Source organism: Berghia stephanieae, chromosome 4 (genome assembly GCF_034508935.2).
Source record: "Berghia stephanieae isolate SIO BIC M18660-M18661 chromosome 4, UCSD_Bste_1.3, whole genome shotgun sequence".
NCBI lineage: Eukaryota > Metazoa > Mollusca > Gastropoda > Nudibranchia > Aeolidiidae > Berghia > Berghia stephanieae.
Genome location: NC_088363.1, coordinates 67,639,923 through 67,664,333, shown reverse-complemented (window position 1 = coordinate 67,664,333; position 24,411 = coordinate 67,639,923). Strand labels below are relative to the sequence as shown.

General features: G+C 36.1%; 1 protein-coding gene across 1 annotated transcript; it reads right to left on the bottom strand.

Annotated features, from left to right (window-relative positions):
* Positions 1-1,036: 1,036 nt before the first annotated feature.
* LOC144971092 (uncharacterized) lies at positions 1,037-19,010 on the bottom strand. The gene is made up of 13 exons (XM_078911479.1): positions 18,661-19,010; positions 14,039-14,170; positions 10,767-10,990; positions 10,001-10,328; positions 8,866-9,042; positions 8,052-8,192; positions 6,837-6,982; positions 5,862-6,030; positions 5,325-5,432; positions 4,004-4,074; positions 2,642-2,734; positions 2,151-2,324; positions 1,037-1,523 (listed from the first exon to the last, which is right to left on the bottom strand). The coding sequence occupies exons 1-13, from the start codon at positions 18,664-18,666 to the stop codon at positions 1,298-1,300; spliced, it is 1,995 nt and encodes a 664-aa protein (XP_078767605.1). The 5' UTR covers positions 18,667-19,010; the 3' UTR covers positions 1,037-1,297.
* Between the last annotated feature and the right edge of the window lie 5,401 nt (positions 19,011-24,411).

The window sequence follows — 24,411 nt, the reverse complement described above, 5'->3', positions numbered from 1 at the left end:
ACAAAAGTACCGTCCAATCAATGCTCCAAATTGATCGATTCCCTACGCTCTCAAGAGAATTGTAGATAATTATCGTTTGGGCTGACAAAGGCTTACCAAATATTGACCAAACAATACAGTTCGAGGCTGTGAAAACCTCATTGGCATTTTTTTTACAATATCAGCTACATTGCGCACGCACTATTTAATAACGCTGCTTCTAGCATAAGCGACTTCAGCTATTATAGCATGTTCATTTAAATGTGCTAAATTTAAATTTTGACCTTAAAAAAAACACAATTTTCTAATTTAACTTGAACGTATCAATCTTTAAAAAAACTGGCTCATTTTTAAAAAATTGAAGGCGCTTCCAGTTGGCATAACCTTTTAGCTTTTGAAATGGAAGTGTCACATTCTAAGGAGAGGAAGTAGAACATTTATTTATGTTTTATTTTGATGTCAAAATGTTTTTCAATTATAAAAATAGTGTCGCACTTTTTTCCATCCTCCACAATGGTATTTGGCTACACACTTATATGCACATATTTTCAGGTCTGATAAGCGAACGATTTATGGGCTTGATTTAGCATTGTTGTAATGGACAACATTGTTCATTGGTTTGAGAGTATTTCCATCACAACAAAGAGCCCGTAGCATGCGGCTATGTGGTCTTGTGGTATAGACTCGCTTTCGGATCGGAAGGTCCTGGGTTCGAGCCTCGCTCGTGGCATAGTTGAGTCCTTGGAAAAGACTCTTTACTCACATCGGTGTAAAATGAGTACCTGGCCGTCAACAGCGTTGTCTCTGTCCTAAAAACAAGGCAATATCGCCTAACAGGCGTCATGTCTCATTCTACATGTTAAGTGTAGCTGTTAGCTAGGGACCCCTTGTAAAGCGCTTTGAGCACTTTTAGTGGATATTGCGCTATATAAAAGTTCAAGTTGAATAGTTTAACAATTTGGGTCATCAGACCTGCAAATCAGCACACTAGCTAGACACCCTTTGTTAATTTCACACACAGAAATAAGACGGGGAAAAAATAACAAAAATCCATAGATTCCAAAACGTTGATTTTATTTTCGACACAATACCGAGTAATTTCCTCATCTTCATACAGTTGACGACTGAAAGTAAATGCCTATTGATATAATGCATCCAATAGGTATGACTGTTTCCTGGAGCTACCCAATCACCAAATTTTAGAGGAAATATTTCCATCACGATAATTCACACTGCCATTTTAAACTTCCTTTTAGATTCCATCCTCCTTTGTACGTTTAGGACTGTAATTTATAAACTAATGAAATTACATCAAGTATCAAAAAAAATAAATACATTTATTAAAAGTAGTTGGGAAATCCTCCGTAGTAGCCCCCGTATCCTTTACCATAGCCATCAAAGGATGGTCCGTAACTGCCATAACCAGGGCCGTAATTTCCAAAGCCCCTGCCGAGTCCTCCGGCGTAGTTACCAGGGTAATTGTTACCATAATAACCACCATAAGGAGCTCCATAGCCTGGGTAAGCTTTAGCACCAATGGCATTCTAGTTAAAGAGAAACAATGGAATGGTGATTTATAAGTTAACGTATTGATGCTATACGTTTAGCTAAAATATACACCAGTCGGATATAACGTATCAATACACAAAACTATTTTTAGCATTGAACGTTTATAGTTTGATTGAAAGAATTTAGTGAGAACTAATCATAAAAGTGGCTGGCGAAAAACAATAACAAAGAGCTGAATGACGTCAAATTCGTTCCCTCTATTTAAAAAACCTTATTATTCATCATCATAAGCATCACAAAAACCATAATAACAACAGCAGCAGCAACAGTAAGCAGCAGCAGATGCAACTGCAAAAGTAAAAACGGCTGATATTTACTGCGTTGTTTTAACATATTATCATCTATTTGACTTCATTACCATTATCATTGCAATTGCCACAAGCAATACGGACTTAACCATCATCACTCATCATCATTATCAGCAGCAACAGCAGGCAACATCTCTAAGATTTTAACAATGTCTCCATATCATTCTCTCAAACACCATGATTACGCAAAACGGTGACAATAAATAAACTGCGACAAATACAAAAACAATGACAACAACAATAACAGCAACAACAAAACAACAACAACGGCATTGTCCACAATTATTAACCTACCCTTGCGCCCTTGGCAGCAGCTCTTTGGTCATAACCCTCCCAGTGTCCGGCTTGATCATGGGCAGCGCTGGCGCTTCTCTGGGCGTCGTCCAAAGATTGGTCCACGGCATACTTGCGACGGTCATTGTTGGCTCCCCACCATTTGCCGTCGGCACCATCCTGGCTGGCAGCGGCCTGAAATAAATTAATGTAGGTACACGACTTTTAAAACCTCGTTTCTTCATATGTTTTTCTTTAAATGTCAATGTTCTGTTATATCTCACTCGATTCTATCAATATTTTATCATTATTATTATTATTATTATTATTATTATTATTATTATTATTATTATTATTATTATTATTATTATTTATTATTATTATTATTATTATTATTATTATTATTTTATTATTATATTAATATAATTTGTAATTATTTGTTAATTGAATGAATAAACACTTTGGAATTTTCATTAAAATTAAAGCAATATTTCACATTGCGAATTTATTACAACTGAAGTCCCAATATTTTACATCTCCTTGATATTGTTGTAGAACTCTGAGCCTGTGCACCACTTGGAGTAGCTTGCTTTTTAGGCGTCAAACTGAATAAAGTAGAGCGAAATTTTCAGATTATTTTTAGCGGCAAGAGTGAATAAAAATATGAGAATAATTTTCAGATTATATTCTTAGCAGAAAGTTATATATATATATATATATATATATTTTTAAAATCTTCACTGGAATGAAAGATGGAAGAGGAATTATCTGTTTAGATGGTCAGCTTAAGTGATTAATATATATATATTTTTTTTATCAAATTAAAAATTAAAAAATAAAAATTCCCTTTATTTATCCCATAGGGGAAATTTGTCTCTAGGGTCTATTCCAAGGGAAGACTGGAATAACCCAGTCGTTAGCCGCAGTGCAGCGCCGCAAATTGAGCTAAGGCGAGGTGACTTGCTCAAGGCCATACAGAGCAGCGGCGGGTGATCGAACTCGATACCTTTCGGGTAGGAAGCAAAGACCGTACTGCTGATCCACGCTGCCCCCACATTATGCGACCCAACATCTCAATTCAGTGTCAAATGTGTGCACTTTGAGACCAACCCAAGATAATACCGGTTCAAGGCGACGTGTACATATATACATAATATCTGACATCGGAACCCACTTATAGGCCTTGTTTAACATTCTTGGAATGAAACATATTATTTTGCGACATTTTTTTAGATTTCCATTTACAACAACGAGCCCTTAAGTAAATGGGTTATCAGACCTGTAAATAAGCGCAGCCAGTTCGAGGTGATACAAGTGACAAATTAGGGAGCAGGTACCGGTGTAAGATAAGATCAAACCTCAGATCTTTTGTTTTAGATCGTCCCTACTACCATTACTGTTGTGTAACGATAGCACGTCTGACCAGTAATCAGAAGAGGTTGGATCCTCGGGATTTTTTTATTTTGTATTTTTCTTTCTTGCTTTGTCTGACACTGTTTAATACATCCCTTTTCAGATCTTTGGCTATGTGGTCTTGTGGTATGACACTCGCTTTCGGATCGGAAGGTCCTGGGTTCGAGACTCGCTCGGCGCATAGTTGAGTCCTTGTAAAAGGCTCTTTAGTCACGTTCTCTCACCGTATTCAGGTGTAAAATGAGTACCTGCCTGTTAACAACGTTGTCTCTGTCAGAAAAAAAATGTAATATCGCCTAACAGGCGTCATGTCCCATCCTACATGTTAAATGTTGCTGTTGGTCAGGGACCCCTTGTACAGCGCTTTCAGCACGTTTAGTGGATATTGCGCTATATAAAAGCTCAAGTGTTATCATATTATATTAAGAGTATTTTATCGCCTACTGGATTGTGTTTATTACCTGTGTGCGCTCTGCCACTTGTTGGCGTTGTCGCGTTTGTTGGCGAAATCAGCGGCAATGGCATCTTCGGTCTGGTAGGATGATAGGTAGAAAAGGAGAAAAACAATCACAATAATATTGCAGATCCTGCAAAGACTTCCAACTCTTACTTAACCCCCCCCCCCCCCCCCCCCTCCTCCTTACCACTCCAGCAAAATCGTCAGATTTGTTACGACGCAATATATCTACAATTTTCTTATTCAGATTTATTTTGTACACATCAAAACTTTGAAGAGTGATCTTTGTTTAATTAGTAAGAGCATAAAGTTGTTTTGTAGAGAGCTTGTTTGAGTTTAAAAATCAATTTTTCTGCTGGGTAAGCCTGCCATGTTGGAAAAATACTGAAAATCATCGGTAAGGAATGAGTCAAGTTGTTAGTAATAAGTTCATTTCCCGCCCTTCATGTTAAATGTTGCTGTTGGCCAGGGACCCCTTGTAAAGCGCTTGAGCACATTTAGTGGATATTGCGCTATATAAAAAAAGCTTCAAAAAAAAAAAAAAGCTCAAAAAGTTCGCATTTTGGTCCAAAAAAAAAAGAAGAAAAAGAGAGGGAGAGAGAGAGAGAGAGAGAGAGAGAGAGAGGGAGAGAGAGAGAGAGAGAGAGAGAGAGGCGGGGGGGGGGGGGGGGGGAGAGTTCTTGATTAGCTAGGACCATTTTACATGTAAGAAAGACCTTTGACAAAAAAGTATTTTTTAAAAAGATTTTAAAAATTCATATCATAGCTTTTGATTATCGATTACTCGCAATTGGATTCAATAGTCTGATGTCACGTCGCCCAGCAACGGCGCCCATCGTGGTTCTAAACAAAGAAAATCGGGACTTTTTATTCTTCATGCTGGCTAAAACTTTTCATATGTCTTGTGATTAGAATGTGTAAAAGTCAAAACATGATCAGATTTATAATTTTTCCCCCCTCTGGATACGCTTTTATGCTCGTCGGAGAAGTATTTCATAAGGGCGTCCGCCATTGTTCCGATAGTTTAGAGACAGTTACTAAGTTACCCTGCGTCATTACGAGGGAAGTGACGTTACGACTGTTGAAGCGTATTTATACCAGTCTGAATGCGTCACAGAAAAAAAAAAAGAAATAAAAAGAAGAAAATAATCGGGGTTTTTTTGAGTTTGGAAGAGACAAAACAAAAACAAAAACACAGTAGGAATTTATCAATGAGACTTTGAGATTTTGACATTAATAAATCATGTTTATGCAATGAACCTGGGGTTATAAAAGTATTGTTCGACAACAAAGATAAAATGTAGAATAATATAATCAAACCATACCTGGTCCTTGTTGAACTTGAGGCGCTCCAAGTTCTGTCCTCCCTTTTTGTCGTTGCTGAAGAATTTCTTGTACTCGTTGACCTTACGGTCATGGTCAGACAAGTTCCACTGGGTAGAAAAATAAAAATAAATTACTCATTTAAAAAATATGATGGCACAATTATTTAGTGTTAAGTGTACAAGCTTATATATATATATATATATATATATATTATATAATTATATATATATATATATATATATATATATATATATATATATATTATATATATATATATTATATCGCTTTAGATTCCATCTTTGGTGTTGATTGGTAAGAAGTATGGAGTTTAAGGATAATTGCTCATACGAAATGACGGAAAATACCAACAAATTTTAGAGCATCTAAATACTGAAGCCTAACAGTAAATCCTAACAAAGGAGAATCTATTCAAATTTGTTAATTATTTATTTATATCCCTGGCGTTCAATCATCCAATCATCTAACAAAACATCGCCAGCGTGTTTTATGCAGTACAAGTAGATAAGCGACCCTACCTGGTTGTTGGTCTTTTTCCTGATAACTTCGTCACTGTCGTGACGTCCCTGGTGTCCAGCTCTGGCAGATCCAGCGTCAGCCCATTGCTGATTAGCGGCACGAGCACCCTGGTCACGAGCAGCAGCGTCTTGGGCAAAACCCTTATCGTAGTGCCAACCGTTCTGGGCGCTGAATGGGGGGGGGGGGGGGGGGGGGGGGGGGGGGGGTTAATTAAAAAGGCTTTACTCTCAGGCGGAATTGGGTAGAACCGGAAAAGAGTGGTATAGAATATAAATCATAGAGAATGGCAAGCCACGCGTTCTCTGACTGTCCGTGTAGGAAAAATGCTGCCCAAGCCTTTGTCCTTCCTATTAAGCAACTGAAACAGGAATGTAACTCTAACTACAATCAAGAACAATACAGCGGTAAACTATCATTTGAAACGCATGTTTTAAATTCCACAATGTTTACTTTTACCTCCTATTTCAGTTCTGTCTAGTTCCTGGATTCAAAGAAATCTGCTTTTCTGGTACGTCTTGGGCAAATCTAGGCCAAAACAGCAGTTCATGCAAACCTCTAGAAAAAGCACTTGTATCAATTGTTTGCTGGGGTTTTTTTAGGAGGAGGGTATTGATGTCTTCAGTTGGCGTTATAATATTTTCAACCTTATTCATATAACTCTACCTTTATCTTCAATATCATAATTATAAACACAAACGTTGATACCCCCCCCCCCCCCTCTCCCTTTTCCCTTTTTATGTTCTCTTTTTAAAAAGGCAGGACGATACGATAATATATTCACATTTATAACACCGATTTCCGTTATCAAAAATATTTACATTGGTGGGCAAAAGGGATAACAAAATAACAAAAACCAATAGGTCCGCAATTGGAAGACACTTTTTTTTATAACGGTCCGCAAACCGAATCCTCTCTGGTTAAGTCAACAAGCTGTGAGGATTTAGCAAGTAAAGCACATGTTACGTGATTCTTACTTGTTCCATCCTTTGAGTTGATCCTCTTCGTTTTTGTTGGCTAAATCTCCCAATTTCTGGCTGTCCTCATCTGCGTATGCAAGCCAGTCTTGGTTCTTGTGGATGTTGGCGCTGTCCCAGAGGTTGGAACGGTCAGAAACTCCCTTCTGCAAGAACAAGTGTTATAACAATAATATTATGTACGTGTTTATGTGGGTATGTGAGTGCAAGCACCTTTGTGTATAAGTGTGTTTGTGTTTATGTACATGTGTGTGTTTGTGTGTATGTGCGTGTGTGTGTGTGTGTGTGTAAGAGAGAGAGAGGGAGAGAGAGAGAGAGAGAGAGAGAGAGAGAGAGAGAGAGAGAGAGAGAGAGAGTGAGTGAGAGGGGTGGGGGGTCGACAGGCCAGAGAGACTGATGGAGAAATTTAAAGAGACTGGGAGATAAAAAAGAAGTCAGTAAAAAGAATTGGCGGTTATAATCTCTCTAAATCTCTGGTAAAAGAAAAACGTGTCATTTGTATTGTCTGTTGTCAAAACAAGTATTATAATATATAAGTTTCAATTTTTAAGGATTGGGAAAATCGCCGTATGCAAATCAGTTTGCGAGGTGTTAATATATCCTTAACACCGATTTGTTGATTATCACTCTAGCATGCCGTAAGGAATCAGACTTCTATATCACAGAATGCTAAATGCTCATTTAAGACAAGTACTTATCAGATTTATGCCTACAATTGCCAGGTACTTATTTACATCTGAATTTAAAATAAATATAATGGAAAATGGATCAGAAAGACCCAAATTAAGGAGAGAAAATTGATAACGACAGAAGCGGTTTTGAAATATCTATATTGTAAATCTAGGAGGATTCGAAAAAGGAAATAAACCAAAGGAGTCTATGTGGAGAAAAGATTGGGGGGGGGGGGGATGAAATGGAAAGGGGGGGGGGGGGGGGAGGGAGCATTTCCTTATAATGAGCTAGAGGCTAAACCTTGGTTGGAGTCAAACTGAAAATATGGTGTCAAGATCGGAAAAAAAAAAGAAAGAAGAAGAAAGAAAAGAGAGAAACCCCCAAAACAAGAAGAAAACAAGAGGAAAATAAATTGTAAAAAAATAAACAAAACCAAATGAAATGATTCTGAAATGTGGAAGAAACCAGTAATTTCAGCATTAGTCCCAATCAACCAGCAAAGGGAGTAAGCTTCGTTTTTTAAGACCAATAATGAATAATTACAGCGCTGTTAAGTCCCTTCAGGCCTAAACCACCGACAGCTTTCCTGCCTGGATATCCATAGCCGTAGCCAACAGGAGAGACAACTCCGACGCCCTTTCCGTACAGACCCTTTGCGGCAGCTCCGTATCCAAGAGTATCACGCTGGAAGAAGAGGAAGAAGAAGGGGGGAAAAAGGGAAATTAAATAAAGATAGGTGCCTTTCAGTGAAATCAAAACTACATAATTGAAAAAAAGCACTCAGCTCTTTAATGAAGACTTAACTCCTCACATATGTGTATGTGCCTAGTTAAGGCTTTTGATTGTAAAATAACTAAAATATATAGTTGAAACATAGACATATCTTTTTCTGGAGTTGTAACCGTTTTTGCTTTGTGGTAGAACTACAAAAATAAATTAATTAAAAAATCTTGCCTCAGTGTATCTTTTCTTTAAAACTCATCTTTGTTGCAAAGGAGGTCTATATAGCCAAATTGGTGGAGAAAAGATTAACGGAAAGGTTTCAATCCGAAAGACAGAAGTTTTTAATATTTTAATATTTTTTGCTCTGTTTTTTTTTTTTTTTAATTTTTTGGGTGTTTTTTAGTTGTTGTTGTTGGGGTTTTTTGTGTGTGTTTTTAAATTTTTTTGGACCCCCTTGGGGAAACATATGGATCTGTTGTCCCTGGCGGAACGTAATCTGCGATAGACTAACATCCTATCCAAAGACTACCACGGTTACTGTCAATTTTACACTACGGAACCCGGGATAAACTATGGCTGTGTGGACTTCGTCACTACACAAGATACAAATTATTGTAATCGTTGGTCAACTTACTCCAGCGTTTCTGTCGAGAGCGAATTGGTTATTGAGCACGTCGGCGGCTCTGGCCTTGCCATAACGGTTGTAGCGGTCAAGATTTCTGGCAGCATCTCTCTTCTCAGCCCAGTCACGGTCGTTGGCGTATCCGGCTGCTGCCTGGCTTCTATCTCTGCCATGGCGGTCACCAGATTGCTGTGATATGGAATGTGATTGTTACAACATTTTATATAATTGGTACCAATCCAAAAATAATATAAAGCCTTTATAATATTTCCATTAAGTTTCAATTTGTTGATTTAATTTAGCTCATCTGAAATATATCACTTCCGTTTTGATATATATTTGCGCTAGGTAAAATACTAATTCAAATCTTTGGAGAATAATCCCATTGAGTTTATTCTAACAGAAATCTGGATTATAAAGCTAAAGGTACCCATTGAATTTGAAATTCAGATATGGGGCTTTGGAATATAAGGGTGGGTTTTTAATGAAAATAGTGATCATCAAAGGGTTCGAATCATAGTATGTTTATTGAGTAAAGAGACTAACTTTAATACAAAATAGCAACCAAATACGAATTGAGAAAATCGTATAAATAATACCCTTGTGATAGTCAACTTGTGACACTGTAAGAAATAGAAATTTGGTTCTGGGTTACATGACTTGATATCGGAATAACAGATAAAATATTGGGAGCCATTTTGATCGCAGAAAACAAAAATAAAATTCTTTTTATTTTTAGTTAAGGCTATAATGAGATAGAGAAAGAGAGAGAGAGAGAGAGAGAGAGAGAGAGAGAGAGAGAGAGAGAAAGAGAAAGAGAGAGAATAGACAAGAGAATGAGAGAGAGAGAGAGGGAGAGAGAGAGAGAGAGAGAGAGAGAGAGAGAGAGAGAGAGAGAGAGAGAGAGAGAGAGATGGTCAAACATGTTGCCGTCTCAAACAGGTATTGTAGCGGGAATATTAAGAACTTAGAATTTGATTTTTGGGATATATTTTCTAATAGAAGACAAGAGACAGTTTCTATAAGTGCTAAAAACTTTTAAAAATCCCACATATCTGGTCATTTCTACACTAAAACCACTTTTGGCACCCAGTTCACCCTTACAAAATATCGTTTTTGAGACGATGGATCACATATTGAAACTTACAGCATTCCTCCAGGCTGCATCTCCCCATCCACTGTTACGGTCAGCATTCTGTCTTTGGGCATGGCCAGTTCTGGCGGCGTGATCTCCAGCGACTTTATCGTAGGAGGAGCGGGAATGACCAACGTCCTTGAGATTGTGGTCAGCCAAGTTGTGGCCTGCGCTGAAGCCTCCGTTCTCATTGTCGTTGCGTCGGTACTTCTTGTCAAATGAGTACTTGATGCCCTCGTGCTTCTTGTTGCTCTTCTTGAAGCCATCGTTGCCGGCCCATGCTTGCTGAGTCTCATAGTTGTTGTTGGCAGCCCACTTGTCTTTGGCGGCCTTCTCAGAGCTGCGTGGGAGCGGCAAGCAACATGATTTATGTACTCATTGCATTTCGTATCTTTTTAAAGTGTTTTAGCAAGCTAAATACAATAATTCAGATTTTTTAAAGCTATGTTTTCTGCCCCAATAGTTAAAGTGACATTTAAAATGTTAAGTAACGAGCTCGAAAAGGAAGAGTGTGATAATTTGGGAAAATAGAACCAGTAAGAGTTACTCTTTTTTTTTTTTTTTAAATTATTCTTTCCGTTGGTAGCAAAAGGTTTGCCATTAATTAAGCGCATTTTAATTTATTATATTGATAGAGTTTTTTTTTTTTTCCTTTTCAATAATATTCTATGAACCAATTTGAAGCGTTCAATTTCAGAAAATATCGATCTCAACTTCATATGCGCGATTATTTTTTTTCATACCAACTTTTACGATTGAAAATCAATGATTTCCTTACGTGGCGGCTCCAGCCCTGGAGGCAGCTCTGTTGGCGGCATCAGCAGCCTGGTTCCAGCCAGAAGCGGCGTTACCATGGGCCTGTCTAGCAGATTTGGCGTCGTGAGATCCTTGGCTGCCTTGCTTCTCGTAGTCCTGGTCTACAGATGACTTTTTGACATCGTGGCTCTCCCATTGTTGGGCTTTGCCTGCACTGTGTTTGGAACCTCTCACCTGGTCAGCAGTCTATGTGAGTAGAGATATGATTGACAGCGTGAATGTTTGTCGAGTTGCAGATGGCGCCATTGCCGAGCAGTTCAGTTTCAAGCGTGATCAGGCACTGGTTAGATCATAATGACTGTACAAACGCTGGTCCTTCTTATATTTGAAATGCAGTGCATTATATTTATGTAATTATTTGGCGCATTTCTCATGCTTTTATTTTTATCAATTTTCTTCGTAGTGAATAATTTATTCCAACAGCATGTCTTGTGCAACCAACTTTCCGTTCGTGTCTTTGCACTTGCACTTTTACAATAACCTATTGTCAAATAGTCATTTTTCTGCCTGAGTCTACTAGTTGATAATGAATTTCATAAGCAGTAGTCATTGTTCACATAATCATATCTCGAAGAATAATATCTTCAAGATGAGGATTTTGCAGGAAGTCTCGTTTTGTTAACAGGCATTAACATAATTGGGTTTTACATTATGAACATTCTTTTTCTTTGCTTAAGGCAAAAAAGGAAAGAATGGCAATTATCGGCCCTTTTATTATTGTTTACCAAACACCACGCGACGTGACTTAAGTTCAGTGAAAATGCGTAATGTAGGGAATAATATCACTACCAGAAATCGACGATTCTTTAGTTCATTAACGGATGCTGAGCAAAACTTTTGGTTAACGCATGGGGTTTTCAATTTTTGGTGATACGTATTGTAAAAATTACGAAGGTAAATGTCAGATTAAGATTCTGTGGAAAAGAATTAAGTAAAAGCAATTCATTTATTCTAAAATAAACTCAAAAGAGAAGATTTACGGTCATAATAATCATCATCGAATTTACAATACATTGTGTATAAGTAAGGCAAACTTGCATCATCTGTCATATAATATTTATCATAATTCTCAATTCAATTTCTAAGATTTGTTTCAATAAAATTATCAATTTTCCTCATTAGGCCTAATATCTATAAATTATTGATGTGGTATTTGAGAAAAGTATATCGGAGATAAGACTGTTGTGATGACTGCAATATAATCAAAGGGGTAAAATAAGTTTTTTTTTAATTCACTCATTGGTTTGAGGATGGGGATGTTAATTTTTTGTCGTTTACAAAGATACTTTACCATTTATCAGCAATGAAAGTGTAGACATTGATTTCGGTGGGACTATATTTACTTACATGTGTTTTTTGTTTTTTTAATTGGGCGTATAATATGGTATCTAATTGAAAATTTTTGCCTAAAAAGAAAAGTCTTTGTTAAGAAACAAAAACCCATATAATATTATGAAAAAATCTTAATATCTTAAACAGAATATCATTGTCCAAGACCTAATTGTTGTTTGGATGTAGGAGGAAGTGAATGAAATAATGTCGAATCTAGAGAATAAAATAGATTGCGAAAAAAACTATACTGTTTCTAAATCACCAGCTAGAACCAACCAATAGACATCCATTAGAATCGACGTGTACTAATAAACTACAGAAGAAAGACTATAGATAAATAAATAAATAGATAGATAGATAGATAGATAGATAGATAGATAGATAGATAGATAGATAGATAGATAGATAGATAGATAGATAGACAGACATATAATAGATAGGCAGATAGGTAGATAGATAGATAAATAGAGAGATACATTTATATTGATAGATTGATTGATAAAGGGAGAGAGAGACAGTCTGAGAGAGAGATAGAGAGAGAGAGAGAGAGAGAGAGAGAGAGAGAAAGAGAGAGAGAGAGAGAGAAAGAGAGAGAGAGAGAAAAAAAGAGGATGTGCGGGTTTTTTTTTCTTTCTTTTTGTTATAATTTTTTCTTTTTTGTATTACATTTTTATTTTTGTGTGGTCTATATGATATAAACATATAAGCAATATAAATGTAATTGCAGATATAGAAGACAAATTGTATTATGTCACAATAACATACAAATTAAGAGTGTAAATTATTGCTTTAGAATAATCATTCCCGTGAAAATGGTGTTTATCCCGGATTATCTAACGCAAAATCTACAGCAAAATTGCTTGTTACCCTCTGGATAGGATGTGTCTACCGAACAGTACCTAACAACATCTCTGATATTATTAATCCCATCTATTAAGACAGAGATGGAAGCACGACATTGATTTCGACTTTAACTCTCTCAACCCTAACGCCGACTATATCCGTTGTTCACCCGGGTTCATCTTACCCCCATGCCTATAATTTATTACATTTTTCTTAGACACATTATAGGCGCAGTGTCAAAGCTAGTGTCCTTAATGTTTACATGTTAATGGTGGTTGAATAAAAATATCTATGCATATGCTCATTTGTTTGCATATGCTCATTTTTAATACATTTTTTTCCAATTTTGAAAAGTAGTAAAAATCTTGGACGAAACCAAGTCCTTAAACCTTTGAGTGGGTATCGACTACTTTGAATGAAATTTGGCGAACACTATTTCTATTGAATAACTTTAACCTTAAAAGACGAGTCTGATTTTTAAAAATAAATAATTTATTTATCATTTGAATAAAATCACAGATATAGCCATTTTATAGGCTATATGAAGCCGAAGTCGCATCGTTGTTATTACTCTCTTGGTTAAAAAAAAAAAAAACCGAATCTGTCGGGGGTTACAACTTATTATAGTATAATCAGGTAAACGACGGGATAATTTATGGTTTGATTAGGTTAATGTAATAATAATAATAATAATAATAATAATAATAATAATAATAATAATAATAATAATAATAATAATAATAATAATAATAATAATTTCTATAGCGCTCCTTTTCACTAAAAGTGCTCGGAAGCGCTTATACATATATATGCACATGCGATCATGTATATCAATCAATAAAATCAATCACAGAAAACTGACAGGAAGTACTCTGTCTTTAAAGAGGCTTTAAAGGAGGACAGAGAATTACGGTGTCTGGTGTCTGCTGAAAGAGCGTTCCACACAGAGGGACCCAAAATGTGCGAAAGCAAGCAGTGAAAAGTTCGAAATTTAAAACCGAACGTTGAAAAAAAAAGAGAGAGTAAGAAGAAAAAAAAACCCAAAACAAGTGAACTTACCTTAGATGCTTCATTTCCAATTTTCCCAAGACCTAAAGCGGCTCGGCCAGCAACTCCACCGGCCGTTTTGACCACAGGCCCGAAGGTGCCAAGGGCCCCAGCCACAAAGGCACATAACAGAACTGCCACAAGCTGAAAATGAGAATTAGATTCTTTTATGAAAAGAAATATTTAAAATGTCTACGATTGTAATAGAAAAGATCATACAATTTATAAATTTAAATTGAGCTTTTATATAGAGCAATATCCACAAAACGCTTTACAATGGGTCCCTGGCCAACAGCAATACTGAACATGTAGGACGGGACATGACGCCTGTTAGGCGATATTACATTTTTTTTTTTCGGACAGAGACAACGCTGTTACCGGCCAGGTATTCATTTTACACCTGAGTACGGTGAGAGAATGTGAGTAAAGAGTTTTTTTCCAAGGACCCAACTATGCGCCGAGAGAGGTTCGAATCCAGGACCTTCCGATCCGAAAGCGAGTGTCATACCACTAGACCACATAGCAAAATACAATTATAGAGTACAATTTATAGAGTATTCACCAGGTGCACAGCTTATCAGGTCTGATAAGCGAACGCAATTACGGGCTTAATTTAACATTGTTGTAATGGAGTATAGTTTGCGTTGATTGAGATGATTTACATTACATCGATGAGCCGTTTATAATTTAATTTGGTTTACTTTTTTACTTCGGTTTGTAATAGGATTCAATAGTCGTAACGTCACTTCCTTCCTAATGACGCATGGTAACTTAGTAACACTGGCTCTAAACTATCGGAACAATGGCGGACGCCCGTATGAAATATTTCTCCGGCGAGCATAAAAGCGTATCCAGTGGAAAAAACAACATAAATTTGATCATGTTTTGACTTTTACACATTCTGATCACAAGACATATGAAAAGTTCAAGCCAGCATGAAAAATACAAAGTAATGATTTTCTTTGTTTAGAACCAATCTGGCCGCCGTTGCCAGGCGGCGTGACATCAGACTATTGAATCGTATTATCAGACCTGCAAGTAAGTACCTACATGTCGACTATTCATGATAATATTTCGGCCAGGTTATTTGGGGGGAAAAAAACATTACGAAATAAAAGCTTATCCTCTAACATGTTCTCAAAGCGCGTTTTAAAACCTAACAGCAACGCTTATCATGAAGATTGAGACATTGCACCTGTAAGTCCGATACTATAATTTCCTCTCTCCTGGCGCTATGACAATTCCTTTATTTGACACGGCCATAATGAGAGAATGTACGTAAAAAAGCATTTTCCAAGCAATATACTTTGCTTATTATTATTATTATTATTATTATTATTATTATTATTATTATTATATTATTATTATATTATTATTATTATTATTTATTTATTATTATTAGCATTAATCTTTTATTATCATTATGATTATTATATTATTATTATATTATTATTATTATTATTATTATTATTATTATTATTATATTTTATTATTATTATATCATTATTATTATTATAGCCATGCTATGTGCATTGTATGTAATTAACCTATTTGATTCCCAACGGTCTGACTGGTAAACATAACAAATAAAACATAATGAAGAGCATTGACAATAATCCTAATAATTAGCTACACACGTCTATTTTAAGACGACATTATAGATGTAGCAGGTGACCAAAACTAAAACAGAACAAAAACATTTCCTTATCACGTCTGCCTAATTTTAATCTGAGACATACTTTATGGCTATAACTCTATGTGTGGATGGATATTCAATTGGGTCTGCGTGTGCGTGTGTGGTGTGTATGTGTGTGTGTGTGTGGGGGGGGGGGGGGGTACAAGAGATGCATTTTTTTTTCAACCCATGTAAAACGCATTGAACATTATATATTTTTAATGCGCTATTCAAATGCCATCTATTATTATTATTATTGCCATCGAAAAGCGCACTTACAAAATTCAAAATTCAATGCAGCTTAGTAACGAACTATGAATTAAATTGTTTCGTACGTCAAACGCAACTGGGTGACATTCTTTTAAGACCCGCCTCCTCGACGGTGTTTCTTTTTTTTTACGAAACTCGCCGAAACCCGACAAAGTTATGGTGTACACTTCCCTGAGTTTCAGGTTCACTCCCCACTGCTGCCTGCTTCCCATAACTTTGTCGGCGGGTTTCGTAAAAAGGAAACACACCGTCTCGAAATGTTTTTTTTGTCGGGACAAATCGGATCTCTGAAAGTGATTTTAAAGTTAAAATAAAATAAAATAGGAACTCTTAGTTGATTGCAATGCAAGGAATTATATTTATTCTCCACCGTAACGAATAGAAAAGTAAATATTTCTTTAGGGGGCAGCATGGCTAAGCGGTTATGTGGTCTAGTGGTATGACACGCGCTTTCGGATCGGAAGGTCCTAGGTTCGAGTCTCGCGCTCGGCGCATAGTTGAGTCCTTGGAAAAGACTCTTTACTCACATTCTCTCACCGTACTCAGGTGTAAAATGAGTACCTGGCCGTTAACAGCGTTGTCTTTGTCCGAAAAATTGTAATATCACCTAACAGGCGTCATGTCCCGTCCTACATGGTAAATGTTGCTGTTGACCAGGGACCCCTTGTAAAGCGCTTTGAGCACATTTAGTGGATATTGCGCTATATAAAGCTCAATTTTTAAGGTACCGATTTCGACTACCCGCCTCGTTGTGTGGCCTTAATGCAAGTTGATGCTAATATTACTAGCTACACAATTTTAAGCCTTTTGAAGTGTTATTTAATCATCGTAAGCGTAAATTGTTGAATTTAAAAGTTAACTATCGCAACCACAATTTTTATCTCCTAAAAATTACGAATTTTTAAAATTTCAAGTAAGTAGATCTGCTACTGTGACTGTGACCCATCGCTTCAAACGGGTATTATGTCGGGGTGATTCACATGTTGAAAATTGATTTGTTACTCAAAGCTTTGAGACGTGGGTCATGATCATGTTTTATGGAAAAGTATTGATATACAGTGGCGTCTGCTTGAGATAATGTCATCGAAACCAGGAAAAAAAAAGAGCTTATCTTAAGCAAGGTTTACCATATCCATATTCAAGGGAAATCTTTCGATTCAAAATGAATGATGGGTAACAATCTGTCTGGTAGCCTCCCTGGGTCACGAAAATGGAGCGCGTGGCTCTTTTATCAATGATGAATGAAAGTATTGTCATGTCATTTGGTAGTCTACACTTTTGTTTGTTTTGTTTTTATTTGGCGGGGTTTGCCGCATGGATTTGGAGAAAGGATCCCACTATGGCGGATAACAGCTTACTTTAACAGGACACAGATTCGTGTTTATTTTAAACGAAACTTTGATTAGTTGGCATATATATTAAAAAAGAAAAGAAAACGGGACTTGACGAAAAGTTTATTTTAAACTAGATTTTATCTTAAGTGAGTTTATTTTATCTGGACTCTACTGTAGTTTCTTTTTTAAAATATTTTTTAAAATAAGGGGGGGGGGGGGGGCAACACATTATTTCGTATTTATAGACGATGGTATGCAATAATTATGTGATGTAGTTTAAGCTCACGAATGAAGAGAAAGGCGTTTGGAGATGGGCATCAAACAAAATATTCAAATTGTTTATATGGAATTTTACGTAACCGTCAATTTTGTTTTCGACCCTGATTTATCACTAAGAATTTTTAGCATCTACACGTTTGAGCATTATTTCAACAAGAGCAGAATTGAGATCAGTTATCTAAACATAGTACATATCGAATGATGCAGTTTTCGATTGAGAAGTGTAGAAGTACGCTTATCGTGAGCGCATTGAGCATTATCTTATGTAATATTGGAAATGTGCTGTATAAATGAAATTTTATTATTATTATTATTATTATTATTATTATTATTATTATTATTATTATTATAGCAAACAACGAGAAGTTTGTTAAAGAAAGCTACACAATACGCCTTCTAGGCGAAACGTTAATACCCATGTCGTTATTGGCCTTTTTCATAGCACAAATAATTTATTATTAATTATTGGAAGTAAAAATCGAGTTGAACGTCCAATGCGCTTTCCTTTTCTTTTGGTCACCGTTTTTAAAGTACGTGTCAGTCTATCATCTTACCGCATTGCTTTATAGGAATAGATGTGACTCAAGGCACAATGACAAATTGTTCATTTTTAAAAATTATCTATATATTTCTTTTAAAAACGTGAGCATTTAGGATAGCAAAATATCCACTAAAAGTGCTCAAAACGCTTTACATGGGCACTCTAGCCAACAACAACACTTAACATGTAGGAAGAGTCATGACGCCTTTAAGGTGATATTTCTTTCTTTTTTTTTTTCCAAACAAAGACAACGTTGTTAACGATTATATACTCATTTTACATCTGAGTACAGAGAGGGAGAATGGAAGTAAAGAACCTTATCCAAGGCTCAATCATGCACCGTTCACATCGGGACTCGAACCCATGACCATCCGACCCGAAGGCGAGTGTCATACCACAAGAGCAAATAGCAGTACTTTGTGTCACGTTTCAATTTGTCACTTATTCAGCGGTTAATAACTTTAGAAGCTGCTAAAAGAATTCATTTGAACAAGATGAAAAATTGTAAATCATTACAACCAAATTATTTCCAAACCTTCATTGTGATCCACAGTTTTTTTCACTCGAGGCAAATCTTGTCGTACCCAGAACCCAGCAATGAATAACCACACCACCACACCGCCAAATAACCCAAGAATATCCTCCCCAAAGGGAAGGCGACTTATAAACCGGTATTTAAATCACAGTCATTGCCTTCAGCCAACCACGGTTTTCCATCTATACCTTCCGCCTCCCCAAAAAGTAAAAAAAAAGTGATGTGAATTATAAACTTATTGCTTTTTCTTGACATCGGGCAACCCATGCATAATTTTAAATCGCTCATGAGTCGTTAAAAAATCACGTTACCGTTTGTCGCAACTTGAATTTTATGCGCCATCTTTACCTAAGCCAAGTCCAGTAAAACTCAGGGAAGTCTCACCGACTCTCGCTTACCTTCGGGGTTTACGAGTTTAGGACCCAGCTATAAATTGTATGGGGTCCTCAGCGAATGACCGCTCTATCCACGAACGCACCTCTGAACCTTGAGGTAGAGACAAACGTTTATTCATGGGTCTCTAGCATTCAGTTGTAAACCTCAAAACGGGCAAATTATTGATTGTAAGGTCGGTCTCTCAGGCTCATCTCAAAATACGAAGTAAAAAAAAAAAAAAAAAGCAATTTGAAACAATAGACTTTCTATTTTGATGCAGTGAATCAGTGAATGGTGTATCAAACTTCGACGTATCAAGTTGGTTTTTAAAGATAATATATGATGCATTTATTCATTTAGACTTTTGTTTTACCAACCTATATGTTGATAGAGTAGGTCAGGTAAAGTACAGGGAAGGGAGTTCGCCATGTACAAGATTAGGACAGCAAAATACTAAATTATGGTTGGTTGAAAGCTATAAACGTTTCGGCAGTAATATTATATTGGTTTACTGTCTTTTGAAATTGGTATGGTTCGGGGGATCTTGAGCCTGTTATACGGTTACATAGCCTGCATTTAAATACATTGTTCGCAACTGAATTAATTTCACATGCTTTGAAACTTGGGGATGATGTCTTGCAGAGTTGTTGAAAAGATAGATAGATAGATAGATAGATAGATAGATAGATAGATAGATAGATAGATAGATAGACAGATAGATAGGTAGATAGATAGATAGATAGATAGATAGATATATGGATAGATAGATAGGTAGGTAGATAGATAGATAGACAGACAGACAGACAGACAGATAGATAGATAGATAGATAGATAGATAGATAGATAGATAGATAGATAGATAGATAGATAGATAGATAGATAGATAGGTGGATGGATAGATAGATAGACAGACAGACAGACAGACAGATAGATAGATAGATAGATAGATAGGTGGATGGATAGATAGATAGACAGACGGATAGATAGATAGATAGATAGATAGATAGATAGATAGATAGATAGATAGATAGATAGATAGATAAATAGACAGACAGATAGATAGATAGATAGATAGATAGATAGATAGATAGATAGATATATATGTAGATAGACAGATAGGTAGATAGATAGATAGATAGATAGATAGATAGATAGACAGATAGATTGAAAGATATATTAGATAGATAGATAGGTAGATAGATAGATAGATAGATAGATAGATAGATAGACAGATATGTAGATAGATAGATAGATAGATAGATAGATAGAAGATAGATAGATAGATAGATAGATAGATAGATAGATAGATAGATAGATAGATAGATAGATAGATAGATAGTAGATAGATAGAAGAGATAGATAGATAGATAGATAGATAGTATAGATAGATAGATAGATAGATAGATTAGATAGACAGATAGATAGATAGATGTGATGTAGATAGATAGATTGATTGATAGACAGATAGATAGATAGATAGATAGATAGATAGACAGATAGATAGGTAGATAGGTAGATAGATAGATAGATAGATAAGTAGACAGGTCGACAGATAGATAAATGTTAGACAGACAAATAGATAGATAGATAGATAGAGAGTTAGCTTGACGGGCAGACATACAAACAGATAGGCAGATACACAGAGTTCATAGTGATCAAAGAAGGAACACTCGGGTTTGTCATTGGTCACTGCAAAAGGATTTTATCTTAAGATTCCTATAACTGCCCACCCAAGGACGGTCTTTATAAGTATTGTTATGGTCAAATCAACAAAAATATGGATTGACATCCTTCGTGTTTGAATCCCTGAAGAGATAGGTGGTACTGGGATTTTTTTATTTTTTTATTTCGGAATATTAAAGATTGCAAGTGAATGTTATGAGGGGTAATGCCCTAGTAATAAAATTGAAATAGAATATATAAAGAAGGAACATATAAAGTATATTGAATAAAAGACGGTCGTATTCAAAACCATTCTTTTTAATCTCTTTTTAAAAAATTAAATATTGGATCTTACACGAAAAAAAGAAGAAGAAGAAGAAGAGGGGCAGAAAAGAAAACGTGACCATAATTTCTAAAATTTGTTAAAACTGAAAGCTTTGAGATATTAACAAAAATAATTAGAAACTAAAATTATTTTTGAAACCAATGCTTCAGTTGGCTCCCTGCAGAGAATAAAATGGAAGGGAACATTACATGGGGATAGAGGGTCAAAGATTATGAGATAATAAAGGTAAACAATGAAAACCCAAGTATACTGTCCACAACGAAGATCTTTCCACTTTCTACAGGCACAATTATCTGATTTTTTTCGAAATGCAATGGATTGACGGAAACGTTTAATTTAAAGGACTTGTCGGAAATCTCCAAAAACCAAATACAAATATATGCTTTGTTGTTGTTGTTGTTATGATTTTATTTTTTTTGTAAAGGAGTGAACATTAAAGAAATTGCATCATTATAAAATAAAATGAGAATCGTCTGTTTAAAAGGTCTTACGGCACTTGTGAAACTTTTGAATCATTTCAGCGCCAACAAGAAGAAAGTTGAATGTGAAAAGTCTACACTTACGATTAAAATTGAAACTAAGACAGGCGTTCGACATTGAAAGATGCTCGCCGTATGTCATAATATGTCGCCCGTCACGCGTTACTAATGATCACATTATGGGATCAGGGGTCATATTATTATTCCAAGCTCGGTTTGACGTATGATAAAAGCAGCATGTCCCTGTAACTCATTACTCGTCATTCGCCACTGATGATTTGTAGGCTTAACCAATAAATTTGCAAAAGGTCATCATGTCATTTGGTCAAACCGTTGTGAAAAGTATTCATTCATAACATGGCGGACGATTACTTCACTCGCTCTTGGTACAAACTGCTTATGACAAGAATCTGAAAACACTTTTATACAGAGGCCAATTGGAAAGAACGAGACAAAACAATGTCCCCTCCCGTTTCAAAATGCTCCGCACGTTATTTGAATGTATATACATGTATCATTAGTTGAATAATCTCGAGAAACAGTAACTACAGTTTCAAAAGTCTCAACGAAATTAGTGTGTAGACGACATACTAGTGAACGACTGCACTCTGGAAAAACTCGTTTTAAAAAAATGGAGTAGAAAACTCGTCCTTCAAATATCGCTCGATTTAAAGGACCATCATCTTGCCAAAAACTCTCAAACCTGGGACTTCGCAGGTTTGAGAGCTTTTTCCTAGATGAGGGTCATTTAAATCGATTGATATTTGAAGGACGAGTTTTCTGGCCAAATATTTAAATACCAAGTTTTTCCAGAGTACCCCAGTTAACCGATTTATAGATTGAAGTGCAGAATCTTAAAGTCAGCCCTTCATCATGTCCCATGAGTTAGATATGTATGTATTGACCTGCAATATTACTCAAGCTGAACCCATCAAAAACATTTGCAGACGTGTCTACCTTAACCCTCTTCTTACCGCCATTTTCAAGATTTTCCCCAAAACTTCACACCCAACTAATACAAAATATATTTTTTATAACTCAAACACAATAGCAGTAAAGTTCTTGCGATAAATAATTTCTTTAGTAAAATATGCTTTACAACACACTGTTTATTTTCTTTAAATTTGATGATGTACAATAGCAATTTGAATAAGAAAAATTTTGGTTGTATCGTAACGAATGTGACGATTTTTCTATAGTTGATAAGGAGAGGGTTAAAATTTTAATAAAAGATGTAATTCTCGGGCGGTTACATTCCAAAAGCAATGCTAAATTAACATGTACAACAAGACATTACGTCCGTAAGGCGCTATCACAATTTTTTTTTCGACCAGGTACTAATTTTACACCGGAGTGCGGAAAGAGAATGTGAGTTAACATCCTATAACGCCGTCCAGAGAGGGAATCAAGGGCCTACCGGTCTAAAGGCGAGTGCCATATCATAATATGATCATAACGCCGCACTAAAGCAGCTAACTTTATAAATAAGCAAGTTGACCATATCAGGATTACATGGCATTCACGGGTTTATATATGTGTAAGTTCTCATACCACTCGCATTTTCAACGTTTTAATGAAGTATAAACGATTATTATAGTTGGAGCGAAAAACTAGAAGTTTGATGGGGTTTTTTTTTCTAATACGTTTTATGTGTTTTTAAGGATTTCACGGCGCTTGCAACACATTAACGTCATATCAGCTCAAGTAAAAAGGAAGAAAATGGGATAGTAAAAAGTTCTAGAATTACAAAGTAAGACAGAGGAGAAAGGTTCAAATAGAGAAAAGATGTAGATTCCAAGAGCACACTGTCAGTGTACCTAGCTTGAGATCACCTAAAAGTCTCACCCAGACACCAGCACATATTCCCACTAAGATGAATACACTCAAATGGTTACAAATCATATGTTAAAATTTTTAAAAAGTAACAGTACATAACAGAGAGATGATTTACAAGGAAAAAACTATCATCTCCCAAAACTATAACTATACATTCGATTGTTTCCCTCCCAGCCAAGGACTCCGGCCAGGGTCAGGACAAAACCAAGTAATATCATTCCAAGAAAAAGACAGAACGCAATTGGAAAACAGACACACGGGGACAGTAGACAGAGCAAGGACCTCTTAATAGTTTGAATTTGGGACATGATAAAGTGAAAACTAAATGGACAACACCGACGGAAATGAATTGTGAACACATTTCAATGTCGTTATCCGCATCGATCCACCATAATCTGACATCTTCCATTCCCAGAGCCTAATGCATTTATGCACAAACAATGGAAAGAGAGTGTCAACCAAGTCATAGTGACAGCGGCTTGCAAAAGCCACCAATAAAAACGTAACCCCTTTAACACCCTTATATCACGCCACAGCGCATTGGTCGTGGAGGATAGAGCGGCAATGGGGCTTAGTACAAATCCGCAGGCAGCAATTGCGGCTTGGTGTCTTAGTCGGGGCCAGCAGACATCAAAAGGCTTTTTAAACACTAACACATAACTTAAACAATACACGATTACCTTGACCTGAGTCTTTTTCGGTATTCATGGCAAATGCCGCATAGAGATCAAAGATCCCTTTTCAATGACCCCAAACTTGTACCAAAAAAAAAGTTTAAATAAACCGGAATTTCACTGGTCTTAGAACATGTTAGAGTACTTATGATACGGTGTTGATTCTAGTTTCGTCGATTCCTATGCCCAGTATCTAGTCAACAGTTTCGAAATTCTTTTGATCGGAGGTAAATGCCTTGAGAGGCAATACGACAGTTTTTGATAACAGATTCTTTAAATCTTATTTTCTACAGCACTACCAGCAAATCTTTAGATTGTTTTGGTGAAATAAATATTTATTTAAATATTTTTGGGTTGGTCTCGTCGCTTAATAATACCT